The sequence below is a fragment of the Leptosomus discolor genome, chromosome 9, assembly GCF_034619465.1.
Source record: "Leptosomus discolor isolate bLepDis1 chromosome 9, bLepDis1.hap2, whole genome shotgun sequence".
Lineage (NCBI taxonomy): Eukaryota > Metazoa > Chordata > Aves > Leptosomiformes > Leptosomidae > Leptosomus > Leptosomus discolor.
In genome coordinates this window covers 18,788,464-18,800,960 of record NC_141399.1, presented here as the reverse complement: position 1 = coordinate 18,800,960, position 12,497 = coordinate 18,788,464, and the positions used below count along the sequence as shown (strand labels likewise).

The 12,497-nt window shown below is 54.9% G+C and overlaps 1 protein-coding gene across 3 annotated transcripts in view; it reads left to right on the top strand.

The window, feature by feature from the left end:
- The window catches only part of CACNA2D2 (calcium voltage-gated channel auxiliary subunit alpha2delta 2), a 222,064-nt gene that overhangs the window by 187,203 nt on the left and 22,364 nt on the right, over positions 1–12,497 (top strand). For 2 of the 3 annotated variants that reach the window (XM_086470321.1, XM_086470320.1), the window contains exons 5-6: positions 2,441–2,485; positions 10,079–10,217. In XM_086470321.1, coding sequence (XP_086326447.1) covers positions 2,441–2,485; positions 10,079–10,217 — 184 coding nt within the window. Of the gene's footprint in view, positions 1–2,440; positions 2,501–10,078; positions 10,218–12,497 lie in introns of all 3 variants that reach the window. The other variant, XM_086470319.1, reaches the window with a different exon arrangement.

The following is a 12,497-nucleotide window of genomic DNA, read 5'->3' as shown; positions in this document are numbered from 1 at the left end:
CGAGTATGGTTTAAAAAATAAGCATTAGGGAGAGGAAACTGTAGGATCCCATGTTGCCTCTCAGGAGACCCCTGGCATCTCTCTAGAGCGTTTCCAAGGGCTCTGTCAATTCTTCCTGGAATAAATTTCTACCGGCCTCTTGAGTGCCAAGGACACAGACACCTATCAGGTTCCACAGGCTCCCTCGCACCCCATGAGCCGTCCCCAGCATCAGCCGAGTTGTGGCAAGGAGAGCAGAGCCCAGCATTGGGCATGTCACACGACCAGGGCCGCAGTGTTGGTGGCTGTCCCACATGTGCTATCTCACATGTGCAAGCCTCAGCCATGGCATGGAGCGGGGCTGGGACCTCACCCAGCTGCTCCTGGGGTCATCGTGGCTTGAAAAAGTGCATGGCAAGGGCTCTGCGATCCCTAGGGAAACGGGTAGGAGAGACATCCTTCCAGGAGGTCTGCTCCCTGAGCTGTGCCATGCCATGGGAGTGCTGGAGTGGGTGAAGGCAGGACCAGGGGACCAGCTCTCCACCCCAAGCATCACCTTGCACCCTCTCTCCCACTGTGGGAGCAGGGCCACCATGTGTCAGAGGGGATTTGAGCTTTTCCGAGGAGCCGATGGAAGATAAAGTGAATAACAAAGCACCTTCTGGATGGCTGTTGTTAGTCACACTCACTTCTGATTAAAGATCATTAAACATGAAATTAGCTCATTTGTGTTACGGGTCTCCTGGGGGTTCCTTTAATTAGGAAGTGCAGATGGCCGTGGACCCAGGGAAACGGCAGTGCCAGAAAGGGGCAAGGGCGTGCGTGGGTCTGGGAGCGGCACGGGGAGGGGATCCAAAGAGAAATTAATTTTTTTCCCTTTTCTTGTTGTTGTGAACCCCTCAGCATTTCACAACAAATCACAGATAATTAATAAGTACATTCCCTTAATGACTAGGCTTTTTAATAGCAGAAATTGGAAGATGCTGCGTCAATTTTTTTTCAATTTCCCCTCTCGGTGCTGCCTTATCACCATGATTAGAGTCGCAGAGCCTGCAGGAGGGACCAGCCCCTCTGCCCAGGAGGAAGCTGAAACTGCCCTTTGCAATTCCCACCCCTGCAGCCTGCCAGGGTCCCCCTGCCACCGGTGCCCCTGAGAGAGCAGCATCCCCACTCCAGGGGCTTTCCCACCTCTTGGTGCTCTTGTGCCTTAGCAGCCTGGAGAAGCAGCAGCAAAACTTCCTAGGGAGCAGGTTAGTGGCTAGAGGATAACTCTGGCAAGGGGTTAGTGACTGCCAGCTCCCAGTGGGGCTGGACAGTGGAGTGGGTGCTGCTGGCTGCCTGGCAAGTTGCTCAGACCTGTTGGTCCCTTTCCCGAGCACAAGCACGTGACCAGGCTGGGCTGGGTGTCTTGGTGCCACCAGCACAAGCCCATGACCAGGCTGGGCTGGGTGTCACGGTGCCACCAGCCTGGCACGAGCCTGTGGCCAGGCTGGGTGCTGCAGAGGCAGCAGCAGAGGAGGGGTGGGGAGGACAGGCATGCAGTCAGCACCATTAAGGTTTTGGCTGCGTTTCTGTTCTGTGCCCAGATCACTTTCCTTGTTAAATAACAACAGCAATAATCATCCCAAAATGCTGCCTGCGCATGGGGGGAGGAAGGCTGGTTTGCACAGCGGCTGCTGATGGCTGATTGAATGGCAGACATGTTAGTGCCACGACGGCTGCCGGTACGCCTGCCTCACGCTCGCATCATGGCACGCAGAGAAGAGTCTCCGAGTGCCCTTTAATTACCCCTTCTGATGGCACACAAAACGCTGTTGTGACAGCACTGCTGCTCTCCAAATTGCCTCTTTAGGAATTTTATCAGCTGCCTCACATCCTGACACGTGGAGAAGGGGGATCCAAGCAGACCTTTCTGCCTAAACAGGCTCTAAATACCCCAAATTAACGACGTGCATTTCTCTGCGGAAGCAAGGACACTCTTCTCCCCGTTTCTGCCGCAAGGGGAGGCGAGCTCTGCTGGCTGTGGGGCCGCTGCCTGCCTTGCTGCCCGTGCCCAGCTCTCCTATAACTCCCAATGCTTGCAGCAGGACCTGGGCGTGGGGACACGGTGCAGTCTTGCACACAGTTGCAGCCTTCAGAAGGCTCATGCCGGTGGCACTGGCACAGGGCTGTTTGGCCATGGTGGAGGCTGTGCATGGCCCCATGCTGCTGTGGCTTGGCAGCAGCCAAGAGCAGATTGAAGCATGGCAGGCGATGGCCAGTCCTTGGAGGGCAGATGAGGGGGATGTGGGGCGGGCAGGGTTCGGTCCTCAGCAATGTGGTGGCTGCCAGCACATGGCAGAGGTGCCGAGGGAATGAGTAAGGGGGAGGGACCCCCCCCGCCATCCCCATCGCTGCCATCCCCATCCCTGCCATCCCCATCCCTGCCTGGCACTAACTCAGCTGTCTCTTTTCTCTGCAGGAGGAAGACATCGAGTATTATGACTCCAAGGCCGACACTGAATACGTGAGTACCATCCCTGCTGCACTGCTGGCACAGTCACTGCCCCTTGCCAGGGCTGAGCCCCTTGCTGCAGCTGTCCCAGCACCGTACTGGGGCACATGGCACAGCATTCATTACGGCTGGTGTAACAAGACTGTGCGGTGGGCAGTGAGTGCCTGGTGCACAGCCGTGTCCCCCCCGCAGCCAAGCCATGGTGGCGTCTGGCTGCCGGCGCCGGGCCCAGCAGCAGGCAGGTGGGCAGGTCGCTCCACTGCCTGCAAAAGTTTCTAAAATTAAAACTGGCATCTGAAATTCAAATGAAGAGCAAACCTTTAATTAGAGACTGAATTTAATCCTCTGCCCCCCTCCTGGCATAGCCGTCCTGTGATTTCTGGCAATCAGTGCTTTAAATACAGACCCGACATCTCCACTCTCCTGGTGCTCCCGAGGGGGCTGGCATTTGCCAGCTCCTTTGCATGGTGACAGTGACAGCACTCAGGTGCCACACCGCGAGTGCAGGGTGCCCCACCAGCAATGGCTGGTGCCCCACAGCACCCCACTTTGCTGGCAGGTGATGGGTCACCTGGCTCCTACGTTGTGCCATGGGATCCTTCCAAAACAGGGCCTCAGTGGGTCAGTGATGGGGCTGCTGGGAAGTGGGTGCATCACAGTGTCCTCGGAGCTGGCCGGGAGCCCCGAGCAGAGCGGGGTAGGGGCTTGGCGTTAGCCCCAGCCAGGGCTGGTGCCCTAGGACCAGTTCTTGCCCCGAGGCAGAGCCAGGAGTGGAGCAGCAGCGGCATGTGGTGTCGGCGGCAAACCTCTTGCAGGCCACACGGCCTCATCTGAAAATAATGCTTGGATGACCCCGTGAGCCTTCAGAAGGCCCCATGCAGAAGGGAGGGGAGGATCTGGGCTTGATGGAGTCCCACCAGCTTGGGCGATGTGCCCTACGCTGAGCTCTGGCTCTCCTCTCGCCCTGCCGTGGAGGTGATGCACCAGAGCAGGGCTGGGGTCAGGCTGGAGTGGAGGATGGATGCCTTCAAAGCAGAGTTACCGAGAAACCCCTGGTGCTATTGTCTCCAGGTGGTGACAGCAAGAGGGCTCCTTGCCAGGGGAAGCCAAAGCTGTGGAGAGTCTGGGAGGTGGGATGGAGAGGCCAGGCAGATGCTGTGATCGAAGGGGAGGGCATGTGGTTTTTCCTGCTCAGGGTCCCACTCATTCAGAGCAGGAGATGTCTCCTGTCCCTCCCCAGCCTGGGGGAAGCTGCCAAAGGAGGGAGGGGAGGATCGTGCTCTGCATGGCCGCTCCGGAGAGGATGGAGCTAATGGGCTTAAAATGCATTAAAGCGGATTTTGGATAGAAGCAGAGGAAAAACTGGCTGGCAGTCAAGGCAGGAGGAGACAGCCCAGGGAGTAGGGCAGCTCCCTGCTGGGGGCGCTGAGGAGCAGAACTGATGCATCCATCAAGCTGGGCAGGGATTTTGCCATTACTGCCACGACGCAGTGGACAGGGGACCTGGACGTCCCCATACCCAATGTTACCCTGACTGGTCCCAGCTGCCCACACCCAGCCAGTGTCAGCCGTGGCAATCCGAGCTGGCAGCTCCTGGCTGTTAGCTTTGGGATTGGCCATTTCTGCAAGTGAGGAGAGCATCCCTAGTTGTATTAGGCAGGATTAGGAAATAGGAGGCATCTCGACCTCAGAGCTGTGCCCACCAAGCCCTCCCGGCACATGGGGTGCCAGGGAGAAATCGTGCCTGGCATGGTGTCCCTGGGGACCACAGGACTCGTCTCCCTGGCCCTCAGCCCTTCCCCAAGGGAGCTGGCATGTCATTAGGAACAACCCTGCAAATCCATCATCAGACACACTGACTTCAGTCCTCCTCTGGGGAAATACCAAGCAAAATTGAGGGTGTCCTGTTGCCGAGGTTTGTGGGTTTGGCAGGAAGGGCACTTCCCTATCAATGCTGTTGCTGCTTCCCAGTGAAATCCCAAGAAATTTGATTCCAGCAAAAATAATGGAGAGAAAAGAAGGTGATGCTGAAATAAAAAAGGAGGGAGATGATACCAGAACGTCTGAATGGAACTAAATAATGCTCTTTCTGTCTTTTCTTTATTTAGCTTCAATTTTTATATTTAAATTGAGCAGGATCTAGCTGAAATGGAGTTAGTTCTGATGGACAATGCCTATTCAATGTAACTGGGGCTTATTCACAAGCCTTACACCGGCTTTAACTACAGGAAGAAATGAGCTTCCTATTCATTTTGATTGCACCTCCCCTATCTTTCTAAACAGATTTTGGATTTCCAAGTGGTTTTGAACAAATGGGAACATCAGAAAATTTTCCTGAGGGTCCCCAAGGCTGTCAGAATGTTTGCAGAAGCGGAGAAGTTTTCACCTTTCCCCACTAGCAAGGGCCGTGGGGTTTATCCAGGGAAAAGTGTTCAAATCAGCAGACACTCTCTATTGGGTATCACAGGCCGAACAACACAGAAATAAAGTGATTTTCTATCTTTAATACTGCATTTGTGGCAGGGGATGATGCTTAAGTCACAGCTGAGGCCAAAATCCCCTGGAATGTACCATTCTCTGGTGGAATGCAGCACAGCTCCGTGAAGGTATCCTCAGCCCAAGGTCGGTCCTCTGGCACCCACCCGCCTGCTGGAGGTCCCCGGGGAGGGGTGAGAGCAAGGGGCTGGTGGTGGGAGGCTCTGTGCCAGCCTCGGCACCCCCAGGCGCAGGGGAGGCAGGGGAAAGCATGGCGCCAGTCCCGGCTGCAGGTAGGGACTGCCCGCTTGCTGCTCACCTCTCTTGGGAGATGTGATGAGGAGAGGGAGGAGGGGAAAAAAAACAACCCTAAATGTCAGCAGCAGATGAAGGGTGTTGGAAAATTTAATCTTCCAACTTTCTCAACTAATGTGACATTTGGATTTCCTCTCGATAAGCTATCAGCCCCAGAAGTTTCTTTCTTTTGCCTGTGTCCTTTTTTTTTTCCCTTCTTCTCTCCTCTGGCTGGTAATTTAAAAATAAATGGTCTAGAAAGATCTCTAAACAGTACCTTTGGCAAAGATTTAAAAAAGCGAAGGGGGCTAGGGGAGCAGGCTGGTGGGAGAGGCTGATTGTTATTTATAACCTGGGCTGCTATAAAAGCAGGAACATGGCTGCAGAGCACAGCGTCTCCCTCCCTGGCATTAAATTACCGCATTTCAGGAAAAGCTGAGATATTTAAGGAGAAAGGCCCTTTTGCACAGTCTTGAAATTTCTTAGTCATGTGCCTTGGAGCTTGCTGCGGGGGCAGAGGGCAGGACTGCAGCCCTGGGGATGGGCTTCAGCCCCCCCGCTCAGCCTGCCGCGCTTGCCCTGAGAGCTGGCGCAGGGCAGTGGTGGGTTTGCAGTTAAAGGGGAAAAAAAAATCCTTCTGAATTTGGGAAAAAAAAAGGGGGGTTGAGATTTCCTCAGACTCCCCAAATGGGCTGACATACTTTGTTTGGATGGTTTCAAAATCTTTCAGTCTCAAAATGTGGGAGCAGCCTCCCCCAAGACAGCTTGTGCAGGGAGAGCAGGAACGTGTGCTGTTCAGATCCAAAAGCTGGCCCTTTCTTGTAAAAAATGGCACTTTCTAGCAACAACAACAACAAAACACTTCTGCCAAGAAGCCCCCGGCTCCCACCGCAAGGCGATGCTGCTGGTGGGGGCTACATGGGCGCAGCCAGGGGCTTTGCCGGGCAGGAAGACATGCCTGCGGAGGACAGCAGTGAATCCTCCACCTTTGCAAAGGCTTTGAGGCTTGCAGGTGAATTGAGCCACACATCCCATTTGTATTCATTATTAGTAGTAATCATAGCATGTTGATATGAATATTTTGCTGGGTTTTCCAGACTTAGCATGGATGGGCGCCCCTAGGAAATTTAAAAGGATATATTGGGATCTCGGTACAATAGATTCTTGCTTAGGCCTATGAGGGGCAGGACATGGGATGCAGGGATGCTGTCGGGGTGCTGTGGCTCACAGGAGCCCTGCTGGTGCCAAGTGTACCAGGAGGAGCACCATGGGGGAAGGCTGCGGCTACCCACAAGTCCGGAGCTGCGAAACCCCAGCTGGGATCCCGGAGCAGCCGCCTGCACTGCTAGCCAGATCAGCCCTCCATTTTCATCTGTGCTGCCATTTGAACAGTCATCATTAGCTGTGATGGCTCGTTCCCATGGAGATGAGCACTGAACAGGGATGTCTGCATCCACCAGAGCTGCCTGGCTGAGACATTGCTGCGGTGCCAGGTCACATCCCCAGCTCCATCCACAGGTCCAAACCTGGTCACTGGTGGGGACCCCTGATAGTCCTTGTGCCCATGGGCAGGCTGGCTGTCCTCTCGCAGCAGCAGCCTGGATGTGATGGAAGGCAGGTAATTGCCGAGAGCGTGGCAGCCTCCAGAAGAGCTGTTGAGAGGTGCCACTGGTGCTCACTGGGTATTGGGGTTTTGTCCCATCTGTCATTTTGGGAGACTCAAGAGAAAATGTTGTGACTGGCAACCCAGGTGCTAAAGCACTGAAGATGGCAAAAGCTCTCGGCATGTGATGGCTTCTTGCTGAAGCAATAAATACGTATAATATTGATATATAGCCATGGAGTCAATTTCTAATGGTGTGTAGCAAATAATCTATTCAAACTGTAGCATCTATTTGTGTTACGTTGTACATATTGTAACAGATAAAAAGATGTTTCCAAGTTCTTTTGAAATGTAATGATGAGAAATACTGCAAAATCTGGCTGGGGGCCTGCCAAGATGCTCTCAGTTAAACTGGTGTAAATCCAGAAGAACTTGAATCATCTTCTTCTTTGCTCTGATACAAATTTAATGCATAATTTCTTCCTCTGGCCTTCCCGAGGTGGCTCCTTGTAGCCCCAGCTTAGCACTGAGGTGCTCCCATCCCTGCCTGGGCTGATGACGGCTTTGCCTGCCTTCATCCGGGAGGAAATGACCCCATTTCAGGGGCCAAATTCAGCCTGCCTTAAACAGGAATAACTCGGTTGAGGTCAGGAGATTTATGGATAAAGGATAAACGTAGCTTGGATAACATCAGCTATTTCTGCAGGTCTGTTTGCCATATAGGTGTCAGTGATGCATGAAGTGTCCTACGTATAGATAGCTGTATATTTGTCTCCAAGATCTATACATATGCCTCTTTACAGCTACATGAATGAGAGCAGCCAGACAGCGCTGAACCTGGCAGAATACAAATTAGCCCCTCAGAAGTGGGTGATATAACAGAATAATGATGAACAGAGGAGCAGTGATTATACACAGTAGTTCCAGCTCCGGTGAAGTGGGGAATAACCATGCCAGCGTGGGGGAAACAGGGAAGGTTAGATTTTCTGGGCTCCTGGTGGTGGCAGAGGCAGCGGATAGGCCGGACCGAGGCAGGGTGCCCCGCTGATTTGAGATGGAGAGGGACAGGGAGGTGTCACCAGGACTTTGCTCAGGAAAAAAAAGGTTTTAGTGTCAAAGCAGAGTTTTTGGTGCTGCAGGTGCCCTTGGGGCCACAGCTTTATCCCATCTAAAGACTTTTTCAGCAGGTGCCACTAAATCACCGTCTGATGCTCAGAGAGGTTGGCAGCGACAAACTATTGTGTGTGCAACTGCTTTCCCCCCAAGACCTAATCCCACACTGATGGCAGGCTCAGGACTGGATCTACTGTCCAGATAGCCCGTGGCCTGGCATGCAGCTGGGGTGCCAGCTCTGCTGCAGCATCGCGGCTTTGCAGAGAGTCCAGCAGTCAGTTTTGTGCCTTTTCGCCAGATTTACTTGAAATTTGATAGCATAATCTGGATTTCGATCTTGATGACATGGCTTGGGGGAGGTGGGGACAGTTTCTGCCCAACCTCCAGCTTGGCTACTGTGGCTATAATTGAGTTCGGAATCTTTCTGGGTGGCTGGAGTCCCTACACTGGGGTCAGCTTGGTGGTGTATTTACACTCACAATCCATTGGCTGGAATTAAAACCCGAACCTTGCGTATCAATCCTGTTACTCTCCCGAACTGTGGAGAATGGTTTGGCCACCCATCACAATGTCAGGGGAATGTCACCACCTTGGTGGCTGGCCGGAGCTGGTGCAGGGGAAGTGGTATCTCTCTGTGTCATCTGCGAAGGGGAAACAGGGAGGAGGCCAGGATGAGTTTTAAACAAGCTTTGTAGTTTATCTGCCAAACACATATTTTTTTCTTTAAATATGTGGCTTTTCCCATGAGAAATTCACATCTTTTATCTCCTGGGTTTTGTTGAGAGCAGCCTGACCAGTGGGAGAGCTGCTTGCTTGGGGCCATTAAGGGCAGCAGGATGGGACTGTTCCCTACCCCTCGGCGCTGCTGGTGCTGGGGTGCTTTGCCATGGGATGTCACGGGGCATCCCTCCAGATGGATGGACCCAGCACAGCACTGCACAAGCCCTGCCTGGAGCTGCTCACACTTCCAGTCACGTCCGCTGTCGTTTCTGCGGGGTTGATCTCTGCTACTGCAATCAGACGGCCTTACACAGGCTCCGAGATAGGCACTTCTCACAGGGAGGCACAAAGGAAGAGGCATTGAGCTGCTTCTTGAGGGGAATTCGTTCACTCACTGGGTGGCTCGGCAGCCGGATCCACTCCTACTCTGCCACACCCCTCCTGCCCCATTTTGCTCCCGCGGCCAGGGTCCATGGGAAGGTGGCCAGAGCCGTCCTGCTCCCCAGCTCAAGCTTGGCATGTCCCTGCTCGTGTATTGCCTGTACCTGCCCACAGATGGGGTAGGCAGCTCTGTGCTGGGCCCCTCTTCAGCAGGGATGTAGCTCCGGGGACACAGAGGGCAGATGCTGCATCCTCCTCCTCCTCCCCACCCTAAGCATCTCACAGCCAGCTGCAAACAGCCTTCTCCCACTGCTGGGCCCATGGCAGAAAAGTGGCAGCCCAGAGCCAGTGCCTTCTCCTGGCTTTCTTTTCTCCCAGCAGGATGGCAAAGGTGACCTCCCCAGCTCTGTGGCAAGGCCAGCCCCGTCCTCCCACTTCCCTGCATGGCCCTGCACCTTGGCTGGGACCCTGTCCCCCTGCCTGCAACCACCCAGCCATTCTGCCTGCACCAGCTCAGCCCCACCCTGCCTTGCTGGAGGGTTTTTACCTCCATATTGGCAGCAGAGCCCCGGGAAGGGAGAGGAGGGCTGGGAAGGCAAGGGAGTGCGTTCCAGTGCCGACGGTGGGGAATTCGCCGTCTCTCCACCATAATTAAATATTGTTTGCATTGCTTATTGACAGAGCGCTAAGCTGCACTCCATTTTAATTTGTTCTTTGATAGTTGCCTTTTGCTGCTAATTGATTTTCAAGGCTTTTTTTTTTGTTTGGGTTTTTTTCTTGTCTGATTTAATACCTGCTATGCTACCAAAGACAGAGAGTCAAGGGTAGCCAACACCTTTATGCCCACCCATTCCCCTGTGCCACTGGCACAGGCTGCAGGCTTAATCCGGCATGAGAGCTGGCATTGCCAGTCTCCCCAGGGGGATGTTTGGTGATGGGCTTTGGGCAGTGGCATTCCCGGTGTGCATCCAGGGCTGGCACACCTTGGGGTGACCCTGTGTGCTCTGCTTCTTCCCCAGGACGATCCTGACGGAGAAGAGATCGAGAGGGAGAAGTCCAACTCCTTGAAGCTGGAGTTCACCGATGACGCCAACTTCAAGACCAAGGTTAACTATTCATACGCTGCTGTGCAGATCCCCACGGACATCTACAAAGGCTGTGAGTGCCGCTCCTCACCCACTCCACTCCACTCTGTGCTGCCAGGCTGGGCTTAGCCTCCATCTCTCTTGCTCTGGGTCCCACAGCTCCAGGGACCAGCACCCCTGGGTGCCCCGGCTGGGTGTCCATGCCAGGGCAGGCTGGCTCCCAGCCGGGCGGGCAGTGAGAAGAGGCAGAGTCACCATGTCAGGACAGAGGTGACTAGATGTCCCTCCCCAGGGACCCTCAGGAGCTCAGCACGGGCCAAAGAGGCAAATCAGGGGGTTAGGGGTAATTAGGAAGGGATGGAGAGCAAAAGAGAAATGGTAATTATGGCACTGGGTAAAGCCCAGCTGCGCCCACATGGCTGTGATTCTCCCTGTAGAAGAGCTCCGCAAAGCTCGAGGAGGTTTAAAGTGGGCGCTGGAGATGATCAGAGGGACAGAGCGGCTCTGTGCAGGAGCAATTACAGGGGCAGCAACTCCCTGCTCATAGAAGGGAGTGAGATGGGGCTGGGTGGTTGGAGAGGGCGAAGCAGGGGTGCCAGGTGACTGGCTTCGGGCTGTGTGGGTCTGAGGTTATGAAAAGGGAGAAAAAGCAGCTGAAATCTTTCAGGAAGGAAGCCAAGGACGATTGCAGGACAGTGCAATGCCACCCCCGGGTAGCCCCCACTGCGGGGAGAGTGCAGGGGGTGACAGCCTTGTGGCCGTGCCCCTGCGGCTGCCAGAGGGTGCGGGCTGCTCCAAAAAGGAGGACCAGGTCGGTGGGCCAGCCCAGGACGACGGATGGATGGACAGACAGATGTGATAGGATGTGCACACCAATTTTCAGTCCCCCCCAGGAGGTGACATAGTCCCTGAGCTTCCAGAGCTCTCTCCTACCTCACCCTGCTGCGGTGGCACATGGTGACAGTCGGTCTCCATTTCCCTCTAGTGGCTGCTCTGCACCAAGCTGGGGACTACTCCCAGCTGGAGATCATCCTCCAGCACCCGTGGGCTACATCCTGCATCCAGCCCCAGCCCCTGCTGTTGGGAGGCACTCCTCATCTCCCCACCCTGCCAAGAGCACCACCGTCCCCACAGCCCCTTGTTTCAGTGGCACTTGCTGAAGGCTCCTGGGTGGTCACGGTGCTGGTGGGGGCTGAGCTCACGTTCCTGCCCCAAGCGGTGCTTTCCCGGTACACAGGCTCGTTACCAGCACAGCCATGCTCAGAGCCGCATCGGTGCGACGATTTCACCACGGCGGCAGCAGTGGATTAGAAATTTGCAATTAGTTTTATTACCCGGCTAGCGCAGACCAGGCAGCTAATGAAGCACATCACGCGAGCAGGGTGGGCTGTGTGGGATGAAATATTTGTTACTCCTCACCAGCCAATGCCATGGCTGATGCCCTGCCAGGGCCACATAAATCACCCCACTCAGCTGTGGGACGAGAAAAAATTGGAGATTAACATGCTCCAGGGACTTATGGCTGCTCAGAGAGGGATGCTGGAGAGGGGATGGGGGTCCCAATGGGGGAACACCCTCCCAAAGCCCCTTCCCAGCTGGGAAAGGGGCTGGAGCCACAGGCGCAGCAGTGTGTGAGCACAGGGATCAGACCATGTTTGGCCATGCCCAGGTGCTCTGAAAAGCCAGGGTGCAGGGCAGGGTGCTCAGCTGCTGCACCGTGGAGAGGGGTTTGGGGTGCGGGCACAGAGCCACCCATGTGCCCTTTCCTTCTGGGGACACATGCAAACGTGGCCAGTGCCCGCAGAGCTGTGGGCGGGGAGCATCTCCCCAGTGGGATCCGGTGGAGAGGCACTATCGCTGCCTGGCACGCTAATTAAACCACTGTGGAGACGCCCTCCGCCGTCACCCCTCACTACACACACAAATTACATCCTATATGTGTTTTATTTACTGTGCCATTTTTAATTAAATCTGCAATCATTCGCTGGCAGGGCGGGGCTGAGCTCACCCTGATGGGGACAGGGACAAGATGGGAACTAGGACAGAGATGTCACCAGGAGGGCTAGCAGCTCTGGCCTCAACCGAGGGGTGCAGGCACTGCCAGGGCTGTTGGAGACATGTCAGTGCCCAGCCTAGTGCCTGGCTGAGGCTGGCAGCACTGCTCGGGGCTGCTCCAGGCAGGCAGGAGCCTGGCAGCCTGCTCACGGCCCCTTCTCCCAGGAAAAACCACGTCCTGTGACAGAGCCAAACAAGAAATCATCCTAAGTGCCCAGGTAACAGCATTCTGTGCATGCACGGCACTGGGAAATGGCTCGGGAGATACGGGCAGAGTAAATCACAGGTTGAAGGCACA